The sequence below is a fragment of the Tenebrio molitor genome, chromosome 3 (assembly GCF_963966145.1).
Source record: "Tenebrio molitor chromosome 3, icTenMoli1.1, whole genome shotgun sequence".
In the NCBI taxonomy this organism is placed as follows: Eukaryota; Metazoa; Arthropoda; class Insecta; order Coleoptera; family Tenebrionidae; genus Tenebrio; species Tenebrio molitor.
Window position 1 is genome coordinate 1,558,074 of NC_091048.1, and position 17,093 is coordinate 1,575,166.

General features: G+C 34.4%; 3 protein-coding genes across 3 annotated transcripts in view; 2 read left to right on the plus strand and 1 right to left on the minus strand.

The window, feature by feature from the left end:
• The window catches only part of LOC138125304 (UNC93-like protein), a 99,874-nt gene that overhangs the window by 58,405 nt on the left and 24,376 nt on the right, over positions 1–17,093 (minus strand). The gene's annotated exons all lie outside the window — the stretch shown is intronic.
• Positions 1,677–4,038, plus strand: LOC138127093 (nose resistant to fluoxetine protein 6-like). The gene is made up of 9 exons (XM_069042950.1): positions 1,677–1,880; positions 1,924–2,111; positions 2,163–2,412; positions 2,461–2,654; positions 2,706–3,032; positions 3,086–3,273; positions 3,327–3,444; positions 3,503–3,832; positions 3,886–4,038. The coding sequence occupies exons 1-9, from the start codon at positions 1,700–1,702 to the stop codon at positions 4,036–4,038; spliced, it is 1,929 nt and encodes a 642-aa protein (XP_068899051.1). The 5' UTR covers positions 1,677–1,699.
• Positions 13,183–15,650, plus strand: LOC138126664 (nose resistant to fluoxetine protein 6-like). Its single transcript, XM_069042434.1, has 9 exons — positions 13,183–13,389; positions 13,436–13,629; positions 13,680–13,944; positions 13,995–14,188; positions 14,238–14,564; positions 14,614–14,801; positions 14,853–14,976; positions 15,027–15,356; positions 15,409–15,650. The coding sequence occupies exons 1-9, from the start codon at positions 13,212–13,214 to the stop codon at positions 15,577–15,579; spliced, it is 1,971 nt and encodes a 656-aa protein (XP_068898535.1). The 5' UTR covers positions 13,183–13,211; the 3' UTR covers positions 15,580–15,650.

The window sequence follows — 17,093 nt, forward strand, 5'->3', positions numbered from 1 at the left end:
TCGAACCAACATAAATTGTATTCGTCTACATGTTTAGAAAGTTAAGGAAGAGATAACATGAAACGACATTGATCGTTAATTAGAAAGTATTCTGACAAGAAATGCATAAGATGCATCCATGCCTTTGTAATAATGAGTCCTTATGCTACTTGTAATAGTTATTTATGTGACGCGCTTAGTAAATTAATCTTTACCGGTGAGCTGGAAGGTTTGTGGGACGAGCGACGAAGGAGCGAGTCTCCTTAATCCAGTGAGCCCGTAAAGATTAATTGCTAAGCAAACTTTTATTCCATCTTCAGCCTTTAAACAGCGTTTTTTAATTGCTATTTATATTTATGAAAAGATGATATTTTGTAGTGAAAGGCTGTAGGGGAATTACATCTATGTCGTCATGGCGTCAGAGGTTTTGTGAAAAAGAAAGAATAACTTTAATGCCCGATGAAGACTTTGTAGGCGATTTTCTTGAAGTGCAAGAAAATACCCAAGGAATTGCCAACGCTGCAAGTGCGGTTCTCTACTGATTCCATCCAAAGAGCGGTGTGAATAGTTATTTACGAACCAAGTGCGGGAAGACGATGTTCCCGCATGAGCGCATTTTTTAAAGCACGAGCGACGAAGGAGCGAGTGCCTTTAATCAATGCGCGAATGAACGGAAGATGTCTTCACGCAAGTGGTTCGTACAATATTTTTTGTACGAAAATTAAATTAAAATTTTTTGTTTTAATACAGTAAACATAAACGAACATAAAACCAAGTAGGCAGTGATCTTTGGTTATTGGAAACAATTGCTTCATATTTTAATTTTTGCAATAATTTGTGAATTTTGTAGGAACAATTTTCAACGATTATAAATCTTTCCCTAATTTTTTAATGGAGGAAAACCCAGGGAAGTTGTATTTTATGAACTAAATTTTATTATTATCAAGACAAATTTTTTTTTGAATGCCTCAAAGGGCCAGTGTTTTTTGCAATTTTTCATTCGAGTCGACCGGGAAGCACTCGTTTCGGAGCGAGCGTTGGATGTTGGAAGAGTTGCCTTCAAGGCTATGAGTACAAAAAATGATTTTCGTAAAAGGATCAAAATGCATTATTAATGTATGTAATTGCAAAAATTGATGGTTAAATTTGTTTGTGTTTATAATAAACTTTTTTTAAAATCATTTAATTAATTTTTATTAATAATTTTTTTATCCTAAAATTTTACAGGGTTCTGCCCGTAACTACTCATTTACTTAGTTATGACAAATACCTGTAAACTGCCATTTACTTACAAGGTGGAAATAAAATTTATAATAAGTAATAATAACAGTCATAATAAAGATAATTCTTCATAGAGAGCTATTTGTTTTTAAGATGTTGGAAAATTTCAAAAGAGCATAATGCTGTGCTACTCTCCATTAAACTCATTTATGATGTTGAGAGCGGTTTAATCTTGATATTCATTTAATCTATTGTTTGGCTTTGTTAAAAATCATGTTAATGAAATAATCATGATCGAACAACGCGATAATAATTATTGCGAGTCACAGCATCGTTGATAAAAAAACATGCCCAAAAAAAGTCAAAACTTTACATCACATTGAGAAGATAATGCCCAAATCAAGAAAATAAAAGTGTGGTCGCGTGTACTTTGCATAATGTAGATAGGGAAGATCCTTTATAAGCAGGTATTGTTTGGTAGCTCAATCAATCCTAAATCATGATGTTTAAACTGACAACACTCTTCTCTTTCACATTTCTGATAACGTCAGTCGCTTGTGATCAATTTTCAACAATTTATAACGAATTTGTGGACGAAATTATCAACCCCAACGAACTCTTCTCAAGAATCAGGTCTTCACTTGGAGACTCCGAGGAAGCTAATGATGCGGCGAAGAAAAGTAAGTTTTAGAATGTTAAGTCATGATTAGTTATTTGATGCAGTGTTTGACGCTTCAACCAAAATCCCCAACGGAGTCTTGGCTGGAAATTTTTTCGATCTGGGGAATTTTGACGAATGCTATGGGATCACGTATGGTGAGATTTATGGCAAGTATTGCCTAGGAACTCTCCCGGTAGAATCCGTGCCTCAAAAATATTCTAACATTTTCACTCACAACATGACCCAACAGGTTCAGTTGCATCAACAATTCTCTTCCCTTTTGTTGACTAGTTTTTTGTAGACTGGGCCTAGACTGACAGGACTAGGTGAAAGTTACGCAGGATTCCATTTTGCAGCTTGCGTGCCTAGCAACTGGTCAGCAATAGACATTCCTGGCCTTTTAACCTACACCGAAGACTTCTGCTATTCAAAAGCCACGAAACCAGAACTATCGACAGGCGCTGTTGTAGTAATCGTTGTTTTCGCACTTTTTCTAACTCTAATAGTGGCATCCACACTATTTGACATAGTTCTGCACTACGCCAAATGGAGTACGTACCAGTTGCATCAAGAAAATAATTCTTATCGATTTGTTGTAGAAAATCCCTACGAATTGTTCGTCGCGTTCTCGTTTTTGTCCAATGGCCGCAAAATTTTTCGCTCGACCAAGAACCCAGACCAGTTATTGTGCCTCAACGGGATCAAAGCCATCAGTATGATGTGGGTTGTGATTGGACACGAGTACTCTGACATTATGAATACACCTTTGTCTAATTATTTTGACATGCAAAAGGTAGAAAAACACCTATTTTTCTTTGTTGCAAATGTAGGATTCTGTTTCTAGTGGCAAAAGAATCTGGGGAATATGTTTGTTGCGGGAGCAACTGTTTCAGTAGATACTTTTCTTCTTGTTGGAGGTCTTGTGACGGTCTATACTTACCTGAAAGCAACTTCCAAAGGTGTTAAGTTCAATTTATTCCTATTCTATCTTCATAGATATCTTAGACTAACTCCAGCGCTTGCTGTCATGTCTTTGATTCATTTGTATCTGATCAATCATTTTGGCAATGGACCGCTGTGGAAAATCATCGACCTTATTTTGGCCCAACCATGTAGAGAAGCCTGGTGGAGTACTTTCTTGTACATCACCAACTATGTCCAACGAGGAGATGTAACTAAATCAATTTGGTACTCTATACTATTTCAACGAAGATTTGTTTCTAGTGCTTGCCGCAAAGTTGGTACCTCTCTATTGACATGCAATTGTTTATCTTGTCACCCATTGTACTCATACCATTGTCTAAAACACCTAAAATAGGTCTAGGTATGCTCGGAGTGCTGACAATTGCTGGTGTTATAACACCTTTTGTAGTTGGCTATGTAGAACATATAGGATCTATGTTTACAGACACGTAACACTTTCCTGATATCTTAATTGATAACATGTTTTAAAGAAACGTTGCAGGAATTTTGCACCTCTTTATTATACCCAAACCTACACCAGATTTGGCCCCTATGTGATCGGCATGGTTTTAGGCTACTTCATCCACAAAATCAAACAGTCAGGACTGCAACTGCAACCGGTACAACTTTACCATCACTCATTTTACTCTTTACATTGACCTATAATTATTGTTCTAGTTGTCTGTTTGTCTCTTATGGCTAGTGTGTATGGCGGGTCTAGTGGCCTGTGTCTTTGCAGGTCATTCTCTCCTCATCTCCCAAGAAGAAGATAGTTGGGGAAACGCGCTGTATTTAGCTTTTAATCGACAATCTTGGGCTGTAGCTCTTTCTGGAGTGATACTCTTGTGTATTGCTGGATATGGAGGACCAGTCGATGTATTCCTTTCACTTCCAGTTTTTCAGTTTTTGACCAAATTGTCGTACTCTATGTATCTGGTCCACGTTTCCGTGATTGTAGTGAGACATGCAGCGATGAAAAATACATTTAAATTTTCCGACATTGCTGTCGTAAGTATAATTAATTGTGTCTTTGTGAATGGGATTGAAAGACTTTTTTCCAGATGCACAGTTTTTGGGGTGACTTCATATTTACTTTGGTTATGGCTTTGATCTTGTGTCTATCGTTCGAATCTCCTGTTATCATTCTAGAAAAATATTTGTTTGCCTTGTGCAGAAGGCCCAAACAAAAACAAGTACAAAAATCCGAAGTATGATTAGATAATCTTCCAATTTGTACAGTATATTTTTTTAAATCAGAAATAAACTTTTATCGGTTCTTTTATTATTTACACGTACCATTTAGACCCTGAGAGCTATGTTGTGAAATATGATTGTCTAAGCTGGTGGTTGTTATCAAATACCCCCACATATAATATCTCCTTAGTGTTATCTTCAAATTTTACCAAAAAAGGATATACAGTGAGCGCCAAAAGTATGGAATAAATTCATTAAAAATAAAACAAAATTTTTTTCAAAAAAATCTTTGGACAGGTCAATTTTAGTTTATAAAAATACATATTTTAATGCAAAATAAAATTCGAAACAGTCATTTGTTTTCGAGTTATGACGTCATCGATAGTTTTTTTAAATGGAAACCCCCTATTTTTTTTTTTGATTCTGATAGCCCTTTTAATTGTCTAAACGCTAGTATAAAAATTTTGTTACCTTACATAAGGAAATTTTTGAGAAAAAAAAAATAAATTTGGAAAAAATAAATTTTATAACGAACAAAAACAAGTCAAAAACTGTGTTAGTAAGTATTTAAAATTATGGAATTAAATGTTTGATTTGCCATCCCCCAGCTTGTTGACAATAAGCAAGTTTATGAAGAAATTCCCCCTGTTTTAGTTTTATCTAGCTTTATCCCCGCACCCAATCAAAATTAAAATTTCTATACGTTGTGTTTCTGTTAAATGAGTCATTTTCGAAAACGTTTTGTAAAACAAATAACACATACGAATGAAATTGACAATAACATTTGACTGTTTGATTTACCTACTCGATTTCTTGACTTGTTTTTGTTCGTTATAAAATTTATTTTTTCCAACTTTAGTATTTTTTTTCTCAAAAATTTTCTCATGTAAGATAACAAAATTTTTATACTGTCATTTAGACAATTAAAAGGGCTATCTGAATCAAGAAAAAAAAATAGGAGGTTTCCATTTAAAAAAACTATCGATAACGTGATAACTCGAAAACAAATGACTGCTTGGAATTTTCTTTGACACTAAAACATGTATTTTTATAAACTAAAATTGACCTGTTCAAAGATTTTTTTGAAAAAAAATGTGTTTAATTTTTAATGAATTTATTCCATACTTTTGCCGCTCACTGTATATAATTAAAAGAGAAATGAATATCAATACTTTATTATAAAGTAAATGATGAATAGTGTGAATTTATTTTTGACGAAGAAGAAAATTATTTGAAAAAATTAAGAAAAAAATTGCAAAGGTCTTCTAATATTTGTATTTTTTAAAAGAGATTATTGAGATTTTAACAAACATTTTGAACAAATATTCCAATAGCTAGAACTGTCAGCTATAAGACGAACAACATGTTAGGGTCGTTATTGTTGCTGTCAAAAACTGCCAATATAGTTTTCAAGAAGGGCTTTGGAAAAATGACAATTAACATATTTAGAAATTTTTTAGACTTAATCCCAACTTACACTTGTCCCACGGGAAAAACCCATCTGCTTGTACCTTAGACCTTAAGGAACCTTCACAAAACGGTTAAATAAAAAAAAAGACACCTACTACCCTATTCTCTGTTTTATCAATGGTACAGAGTGAAACATTAGTAGGTACAATGAACAAAATTCTCTTTGCTGAAGAGGTGTGGTTCTATTCGTAAATCCGGAAATACTTTCTCTCTTCGGCTTAGATTGCGCTTTACTGGTAGCATTATTCTCACATATCCGTATTGAATGGAATGTGTGATATGCATTTTTCTGAACTAAAAATAAACTCCATTGAAAGGTGTTTTATCTAATACAGATTTGTAATTAAACTATGTAATCAGAACATTTGAAACAAATTTAAGAAGGATTTTTTTGTATTAGTTTTGCTCGAGATACTTTACAAAATAAATTTTACCATTCCCTTTTTGGTTAAATTTGTGAAGAAGGGAAAAATGGAACGAACCATTCCAACAATTACACCGAAGTAGAGCTTAGATATACCGGGTGAGTGAAGTTTTACCGCCCGAGCGAAAACACCCCCTTCTAATCAATTTAAAATTTTCAAAATATTCAGGAATGATTATGTATCACTGTAGAACAGTCTGTAAAAATTTCAACAGTTTTGTTTTAATTCAATATCCGCTACATTAATTTACAAAATTTTTTAATGAGAGTCCTTTCAAACATTCAGGAAAAATTTGGTGTTATTGAAATCATGAGAACATCACCGGTTTTTGAAATAAATGGGATTTGATATTAAAGTGCAAAATTTAGCTAAGATTTATTATTAAATTGGGCGGTCAGTTCCACAAAAGAAGTTGACGTAGGTTGTTTATGGTACCTTTTAGGGACTTAAGAATTACTAAAAAAGTGGTCAACAGATGTTTCCCAACAATGAGATATTTATTTATGACCCTGCAGTTGTAAATCTTAGTCATTTTTCGCCCTTAATGTTAAAATTGGAATAATTCAAAAACGAATAATTATCTTTTGATGCGTATTTCATAAATGTGTTCTTTGAATTAATTGTGAATTATGAGCGTGTACGAAAAAAAAATTTTTTTACTCAAAATCGATTTTTTTAATTTTATAACTCTGAATTAAGTGATAAGGGAAAACTGATTACACACATTTGAAGTCTTATATCAAAGGAATGTAACCCTAAAGTTTCGTAATTTTTACTAATTTTTTAATAGGGTTAATCGTGCGGGCGGTAAAACTTCACTCACCCGGTACAACTGTTTTTAACAGATTTTTTTCAGTTTCATTCATTGAATGAAGCTAATATCAAGTTTTCAATAATCGATGTTTTTTCTCTTTTATCATGTTGTTTGTGCAACAAAAATTGCTTCGAAAAGTTTTAGATTTTCTGTTCTTTGCTCTAATAGAAAAGTCAGTCCTTTCCGTAGAGGTTCTTTCAAACAATCATTTATTTTGACAGCTGCGTTAATTGGATGTAGTTGCGTTTTATTTTAAAATATTTCTGATTCCATGTTTGCACATGATGCCGTTTGAGGTTTTTGACATTTGGGACACCTAATCTCAATTCAATTTCTCCCTGCGCAGATGAAGGTAGATCAAGATCTAGATGAAATCCATCGAGATAAAGCCTGAATCTAATAAAATCATCTAGTAAAATGAAAAAGATTTAAGGATTTATCAGTGGTAACATTTACAAATAACAAGTGAGAAATCTAGACGAAAATAATTTTTTGGCCTGCTCAACTCTAAATGACATGTTTACACATTGTGAACAGCTAGGGTATCTTGATTTTTACACACCAATTAAACCATCTGTTATTTTACCGCACGGAGTGTGTAAAATAACAAGAACATTTTGAGCTTTCTGGAACCTCCAAAAAATGTTTCGCATATCACAAGTAAAGTCCATTTATACTAAGACAAGATCCGCTCAGTTTTCAAAAATGAACAGAAATTAATTGTTTTCTTCTAAAGTCTGATGGCGCTATCTTGTGGTGTAAATCGTAAGCGTGTCAGTTATCGGTATAATAGATAACACAAGCCTGCACTGATTTCGATGTTTGCATAAAATTGACAGTTTCTGAACAATTTCGACCCCCTGATTACGAAAATGATTTTGGTTTTGCGCTATCACGTCTAGTTTTTTCACAAATCGTTTTTTCTTAAAATTGAAATGTTCACCTAGAATGAATGAATTATTTCAAAATTTCGATATTGTAATATCGGACAACAATATGGATATTCGAAATTTCCTTGTTTTATTTGCGAGTGGGACTGCCGGGCACTAGACAAGCATTGGACTCAAAAGAAGTGGCCTTTAAGAACTAGGCTTGTACCGGGAAGCAATAATAAAAAATAATTTAGTTGTATCCTAAAAAAGTAGTACATATTAGGTACAACCAATGCATATCAAACTTTGTTTGATGAAGCAATTTGTAAAGCCTCTTGATAAAAATCGACAATGTTTCAAGTATTAATGTACAAGGTTACCAGATCTCTCCAATGCCAAATGGAAAGAGGTTAGGACCTCAAATAAGATCCTTGTACAAAGGTAATGATTTTCAAAATTTTATGAATGTTGTTGAAAGGAATGCCTGGACGGCATTTAAGAACGTCATAGAAAAATTGCTTGGAAATCACAAAGATGAAGACTACGAAAATATTGTAAGAATCATTTTTAAAAATGTTCACATCTTGGGATGTAATATGAGTTTGTAAGTGAATTTCCTCTTTTCGCACTTAAATATTTTTCCTAAAAATCTTGGTGCTGTCAGCGAGGAACAAGGGGAACGTCTTGATCAAGATATAAAACAAATGGAGAGGTGATATCAAGGAAGATGGAGCGTATCAATGATGGAAGACTTTTGCTGGATGTTACAGCGCGATGTACTCAAAAAAAAAATACAGCAGGCAATCAATTAAAAGAAGTTTCCTCACAAAGCGTTAAAGATGCCATTCTCATAAGGAATAAAAAATTTAGTTAGATTATTAACCAAGAATTATTATAAACATCTTATTTTCCTAAATAAATTGCTTAATTTTTTTTTGTTAATTGTGAAAAAACCTGACGTGATACAAAAAAATGAATTGTATTTTTGTAATCAGGGCTCCAATGTTATACAAAATCAGTTATCAAAATCAAAACATCGATTAAAAAGTTTTGTTTTGCAGGCCTGTGTAATGTTCTGCCATTTCATTAATTAAATGTCAGTCTTTGACAGGTTTTGCAAAATTATTGGTTACAACAAATTTCAAATTTAAGAAAAGAAGTACTTAATGGGCCAAAAAGATTAATACTAATGCGGTAGGCATTTTACATCGCTCGGTTTTTGTTAAAACACTCCCGCTGGGCAGTCATGTTTTAATCTAAAAACCTCGCGCTGTAAAATGTAGCCATATGTAATGTAAATAACTATTTTAGATCTAGATTTACATAAATAAAAGACTAACGGTGATATCGACAAAAACTATTTATTACATATTGCAGTCGTGATAAGATTGTATGTATTTACATTTTTAACTTTTCTAAAAGATGTTTAAAGTAAATATGCCGATATTTATTGAAGTAGTTAGTAAACAAACTAAGTCTAGACCAATAAAGAATAATCAGTGAACAAAATCAAAACCAACTAGTGAAGAAAAAAAAAACAAATAATTTGAAGAGACTATTCAAGTATGTTATTATAAGAAAAGGCCATTTTATCGATCTACATCACTTGAAACAAACATGAATAGCCGTTTTTATCGAAAGGAATAACAGTTAAATTTGATATAAGTTAATGAACTCAAATTATTTATTCAAGAGCATTTATTTATGTTTTGGATGTTAATAATAGGTGGTTCTATTTTAAAAAGCATATCTTCAGACAGTGCTTTAATAAAAATGAAGTGATTATATAAGATTTATAGAGATAATACGCGGCAATCAAGATGGTCTGTGATTCATTTGCTCAAAATCAGTAAACGTTAGAGATAAGGTACCTGATCCAAATAAGGCCCACCTAATTTTCGTGTTCAAATATCGGTTAGTAAAAACAAGTAAGAAATTTGGATGCGGGTTGTAAATGAAAGTTTGTTCTTTTCCTAACATAATAGCATAAACATATAAATAAAAAAAATAATAACAAAGAAGTTATTCCTTTTTCAAAAAAACATTGTTTGTGGGCCTTATTGCGTACGATGTGCTTAATAAGGCCCACCCATTAAATTTTCGATAAAAGTTAATAAAACATCATTTTCCTCTAGAATACTTAAATAAAAACAACTTTCACTTGCATGAACCACACAAATAATCCAAATCATTAAACGGAACAATTCTTGCACATACGCATACTTATCATTTCACAGGTGTCACATCAAGGACGATACCAACTTCTCTTATTTGATTTTCTGTCATAATAATAATTCAAGAATAAAGCCCACTACGGTGTTAATAAGGCCCACTTCTTTGCCGGGCCTTATTAAAACCAGCTCACATTAAAGGGTATAAGATATGATACGAAAAGAAGCTAAAAGCAGATTTGAAATAAATGCATGCAATGAAATAGTATATTGTATATCAAGCAAACGAGTGTGAAATCGAATTTTCAACACGTGGTATACAGAGTTGCGGACAAAACATACATTGGTGGCCATGGTTACTACAACTGTGTGCAATGATTTCATTGCGCACAGGCTAGAAGGTATCTGATTGGCTAACCAGTTTCATTGCATACGGGTTCGCTATTTGCATGCAATAGCAAACTTTCAATTATAGTTATTTGTGCGAATTTACGCATTTTTCATAGTGGTCGTCGGAAAAAGAACTTTCCAAGGAATACTGCAATGCTATTTTCAAACAGAAATTTGTGGTAAATACCTTAAAATCTTACATTTACTTTTCCCGCTTTTTAACAACACTGGTGGGTGAACTTTGCAATGTTATTTTACCGCGAAAATTGAACATATCTGGTACGGTCATTTCTACGAATTTTATGCACTCATGCTAAACGAAGCCCTTATGTTGTCGTATATTTGGAGATTTCTATAACTAAGTCAATATCATTAGTGGGCCTTATTTTCGAGCGGGCCTTATTTGGAACAGGTACCTTACCTCAAATCCTCTCGAGATGAGTTATTGTTCTGAGATAATCAGTAATCATCGTTTAATAAATTTGAAAGGAAACTTAAAGTTTACGCTATAAATCAAACACATTTTCATTACGTAAAATTTTACTTGGTTGGTTTAAAAAAAAATGTCTTTTTAGTTCGATGCTTTTTTTGCCATTAAATTAATAATTATCATAAATACACTGACTTTCATCGAAATCATCATTTTATTGAAATTTTCGGTAAACAATACGTGTGGAATTAACGGATAATTAATTCTTCTATTTTTGTCACTTGAGTGGCCAGTTAAGTAAACAAAAATACGTATATTCAATAGTTACAAAAAAAAATTGCATGATGATTTACAAAAAAAAAAAAACGCTTGTGTCTAGAAATTTTTGTCAGAACAGTAATGTTTTTCTTCAAACGTCCGTAAAATATGACATTGCACTGCTGCATTGATAATGCTAAAGTGTCACTTCATTGTCATGGCATCTAAGGAGATGACCAGCGTCCGTGAAGTTACTATCTCCGCTGAGGACGACCGTGAAGTTATTATCTCCGCTGATGAGCGGCAGTGAAGTAAACTAGCTAAATCATTTGAAATTCCTACCTGGTTTCTTAACATGTCTGAAATAATTTGTTATGAAGGTTTGAAGAAAAAATAGTATATGTTATTTTCTTCAACCGTCTTAAAACAGATTACTTTTAATCCTGTTTTCTGTCACTAAAGTTGATGTTTTTGTAACTATACGTCTTACCAAGGCAACACTTTTATAGTCTAAGATCCCACTACATGATTTCTACGTTCATCTGTTTTTTAATCAAAATATGTACCATTATTATAGATAATTATGAATAAAGAAATATGTTTTTGCAGGGTTGCCTATCAAAATATGGCCGCAAGTATTTTTTAATTAAAATTAAATTAATTAATTTTTTCCAAACAGTTTCGTTCACTTGTTTTTTACATAAATTATAATTCATGTCAAAGAGAGATGTGTAAAGAACTTGAAAATTTTGGGTTGCCATTTCTCTGTATATCAAATTAAAGCTAATTTTTTTCTCTACACGATGGAATACGGTTATTTATGGAAAAGTGGCCGCAAATAGGGGTAACTGTTAAAGATAGATAAGAGCGAAAGAGAGTTAGCGCACCACACCGTGTATCAGATAAGGATGCATTGTGCGTGGTTAAAATAAAAATGACGCTATCTAATTGAGCAAAAATGACGTGAAGTTGGCAACTGAGAAATGGCAACCAAAACTTTTCAAGTTCTTTACACATCTCTCTTTGAAATGAATTATAATTTATCTTAAAAACAAGTGAACGAAACTGTTTGGAAAAAAATAATTAATTTAATTTTAATTAAAAAATACTTGCGGCCATATTTTGATAGGCAACCCGGCAGAAACATATTTCTCTACTCATAATTATCTATAAAAATTGTATTTTGGGATCTCGTACTATTACCTCCTAGGATTAAAAGTACTTTTAAGAATTTAACACCGTTGATTTGAAGAAAACAACTAAATATGTAAACAAAGCAAAAGCAAAAACTGGTTACACGAATATTTCAATAAAACGTTCACATTAAAATTTTAAATGTAGGTACTTATGCCACAAATTGCCCGTCGAAAAAAATACCACTTTTAATCCTAATAACACAATCTACTATTTTCGAACCAAAGTGAAACGATTTTTTAAAATTACCTTCCTGTGAGATTTACTGTTTTCGGCTTTAAGTAATGCCAATAACATTTTTTCTGATGATTCAAAAGTATCTTCACACAACAACATTCTCACATTTTAATTAAAACAATAAATATACGTCACACTTAACAACAATTCGAATAATAACAAAGTGTTTTCTAAGCTTTTCGACTAAACTCACGTTTGAGGTAGAAAAGAGTAAATCATTATTTCACCCAAAAAGATTAGAAGTGAAAAAGATTTAATCTCACTATAATCTATTGTCTGGCTCGTTCAACAGATGCATTCACAGCGATCGGGAAACGTGATAAAAATATGTACTTAGTCATAGTTTCGTACATAATAAGCGGTGATCTAAAAAATCATTACAAATGTGCGCAAAATGAAACGACTTCCGTTTTCTGTATTTTATTCACAACTGGTAGACTGGTACATCTCTTATAAACTAAAATCGCTCACCATGGGTGACGGTGTCGATCCTTTAGCCAATGACAAAGAGATCCAGACAGGCTAAATGCCAGAATGAAAGTGTACATAAAACAAATAGGTACTTACACAGAAATACTGCAGATACACAACAAGTTCTAAGATATCTCCAATCGATCAAACAGGTTGCAAAAGAGATTTTTTAAAACAGTACTTGCCCAAAATATTTTCCATTCTATTCCATTTTTTTGGCATAAAAAGTAAATAGTTGAAGACATTTCGATTGAAAAAAGCCCAGTCCAAAACCTTCTTGTCAGAACTTAGTACTGCTAAAATTGTATTGTTCTGTTCACAATAACAAAATTTTTCCCAGAAAATCTCTATTGTAGAATCGAATTACAATACAGACGCAAGCAATCACTTGAAATAATTAAGATGATAACGATTAGTCTCTTATAAGTAGACAACCTCGATGTCCCAATGCATTCTCAGCCATGGCTTCCACCGTAGTACTCACTTTGTACTCACTTCTCCTGACTTCAGTTTCTTGCACACAACTAACACCAATCTTTCGTGCAATAATCAATGAAGTCATCAGTTCCGACAAGATTGCTGCAAAAGTGTCATCCACCCTTGGGGACTCGGATGAAGCCTCAATGGCGGCGTTGCAAAGTAAGTTTTCGTTGTTTTGAAGTCCCAAGTAATAACAGTTCTTCAGTGTTCGACGCGTCAACAAAATTCCCAAACGGTCTTGTAGTCGGGAACTTCTTCGACTTGGGAAACTTCGACGAATGTCTTGCCATCAAATATGAAAACTTGTATGGCAAGTACTGCCTTGGAACTCTCCCACTGTCATCACTAAACATAACATCCGCCACGATCTTTGCTGACAAGCTTTCGATGCCTCGCCAGGTTGGTTTCCACCGTCGCTTTTTGATTTTTGATTAACCAGGTCCTTTTAGCCTTTCGCCATGCATCCTCAACCTAGGCTCGTATCACTGGGCGAGGACTACACCGGATTCCATTTCGCTGCTTGCGTACCCAGCAACTGGTCAGCTGCAGACATTCCAGGTTCTCTGATTTACACCGAAGACTTCTGCTACACCAAAGCGACAGAACGCGAACTGTCCGCAGGTGCCATCGCCACAATAGTCATTCTTGCAGTTATTCTAGCCATCATGGTCGCATCCACACTTTTTGACCTCTTCCTATTCTACACAAATCGGGGTAAGAACAACTTTGTACTAATAGTACTGGTCTGAACCAGATTCTTGTAGCAAGTCCCCACGAGTTGTTGGTGTCGTTTTCGGTCCTCTCCAACGGTCGCAAAATATTCCGAGCGTCCAAAAATCCAGATCAACTGTTGTGTCTCAACGGGATCAAAGCCATCAGTATGATGTGGGTCATCATTGGACACGAGTATTCCCTCGTTATAAATTCAGCAGTTTCGAATCTTCCCGATGCTAAAGAGGTAGAAGTTTTTGGTAGATTGAGGAACAAGTTCAAACTTGTTGTTCCAGTGGGAAAATAAAGCCGTCAACATGTTTATAGTAGGTGCGACGGTCTCCGTAGACACTTTCTTCGTCGTTGGAGGTCTTGTGACCGTCTACACTTACCTCAAATCGATGGCTAAAGGTGTCAAATTCAACGTCTTGCTCTTCTATCTGCACCGGTACCTCCGACTCACCCCAGCTCTAGCCATAATGGCTCTCATCCACTTGTACCTAATCAATCATTTCGGAGATGGTCCTCTGTGGAAAGTCGTCGATTTTACTTTGGTGCAAACGTGTCAACGCGGCTGGTGGAGTACTTTCTTGTACATCACCAACTACGTACAACACGGCCAAGTACGTCCAATCCAGACAGTTTAGTACTAGTTCTAACTAGAAATTCTAGTGCTTGCCTCAGACCTGGTACCTCTCCGTCGACATGCAGTTGTTCGTCTTGGCCCCCATTGTTCTAATACCACTATCGCGATGGCCCAAGATTGGTCTAGGTCTGCTTGGAGTTTTGACAGTTGCCGGCGTCGTCGCACCGTTCTCGATTGGTTACGCGAAAAATCTAGGAAACATGCTCAGTGATCCGTAAGTTGGGACAACTTTGCAAAATTTTTGCAGTCAAAAGCGATATTCTAGGAATTATATGAGTGAGTACTACACCCAAACCTACGCCAGATTTGGACCATACGTAATCGGAATGATTTTGGGGTACTTCCTTTACAAGATCAAGCAGGCAGAGATGAGGCTGCGGCTGCCACCGGTACAACATATTCTTCTGTTTTTGGTACGGTGTAATGTAAGATTTTTCAGATTGTTGTTTGTGCGCTGTGGTTGGTGTGTTTAACCGGTCTGGTGGCATGCGTATGGGCGGGTCATCCTTTAGTAGCCGCTGAAGAGCCAGATCGATGGGGTAACTCCATGTACTTGGCGTTCAATCGACAGTCCTGGTCTGTGGCCCTTTGCGGAGTCATCTTACTTTGTGTTTCCGGATATGGAGGACCAGTTGACGCCTTCTTGTCACTACCGATCTTCCAGTTCTTGACCAAACTGTCTTATTCGATGTACTTGGTACATTATTCGGTGATCACGGTTAGATACGCAGTCGTAAGAAATATCATAAAATTTTCAGATATTGCTCTGGTGAGTGTTGCCATGACTTGATGTGTCTTTCATAATACTGACATTTTTACAGATGCACAGTTTTTGGGGTGATTTTATTTTCACCTTGGTTTTGTCCTTGGTTTTGTGCTTGTCGTTTGAATCTCCCGTCATCATTTTGGAGAAACATTTAATAGAGTCTATGCAATCTCTTTTTGAAAGGCGGAAGCCGAAAGAAGATCTCGAAAAGAAACCAGAAGTGTAGTCTAGCCAAATTATATTAATTTATTTGTTATTTTTAAGGTCCATTCTAATAAAATAAATGTTTTAATCTCATGGAATATTTTCTTTTCCCGTCGCAAAAGTGAAAAATGAGAAGTAAACGTTTAAATGGTAGAAACCTAAACATTGACCAGCTAGATCGCCCGATTTAAACCCACTAAAAATTTCATGGGACCAAATAGTACACATTTAAAAAATATTGTTTGGTATTTTGTAAATATGTAATTCTTAAACAGATACAATTCTGAAAATAAATACATATACACAAAAAAAATACAATAAAACCGTTTTTAGAAAAAAAATATTTTGCAGAATTCTGAATGGTGTTGGCCATTTATCACTACTATGCCAGGAAATACCTGCAGATGTAGGTGTCAAGGTGTGAAACAACCGAACTGTTCTTGCAAATACAGAAAACTTGTGACAGGTTTTTCCCAAGGCGCAAACTTTTCTAAATATAGTGATCATCGATGTGACGATGTAAAAATAATTATTAAACTGTTATTTTCCTGAGCAATTATGGATTTTTGCAATTTAAACGTAGACTTTTTATGAAAACAATGAATGTGATACTGCTGCCGATAATAAAGTATTAATTACAAATGGAACTTTTTATGGATTTTATGGTTCTCGAAGCGAATATTTTTTCTGAGAAATGCCATTACTTTAATGTATTCATTAAAATACAGTCGTTACAATAATATATTGTTATACGAGTTGTACAAGACGTATATTGTCGAACGAGAGGGTTTAGGGCACGACGAGCGTAGCGAGGAGTGCTCTAAGGAACAAGTTCGACAACATGTCTTGTGAAACCAGTGTTATTGACTTAAATAAAAAGTTATTCTAATAAGAACAAAAATATGCTATTATCAAAGACAATGATTTCAAAAAAGATTTTTTCAGATAATTTGAAAACAACAAAAATTTCCTACGAAAACAGAAGCGTACAAACAAGTGGCTCAGATTTCTTAACAAAGTGAGCCTCCATCGATAAGATAACACAAGTACGTCCCAATTAACCAGGAAACTTCCTACCAATTTTTTACTTTTATGGACAGCACCTCCAGCTCGCCACGTTTTGCCGACTAATCACGAATGTGATAAATGAAAGCTTGCCCTTTTTGCGTTTTAATCGCTTACTTCAGCCGGGCTAATTCCGTATCCGGATACAAAAGACAAATTAATTTTCCGCATTTCATTTTTATTCCGACCATTTATCTCGCTTTTAGCGATTAATCAATGAATCAAGACACCAGCAGATCGCGATAAATCACCAGCTGAAGAGATAATTGCGGTTTCGACAACTCCCAATGTTAAACAACTTATTCACAAGATTTTTTTGTACACATTTACGTAAGAACAAAAAATGTGAATAATAAGGTTCGAGCCAACGAAATTTGAATTCTTGTTGACATTGTTCGAGTATTTTTAGTGTTCGCTTGGCGAAGTCGTAAAAGGTAATTTTACGTTGAGGCAAAGCTGATGATAACAATT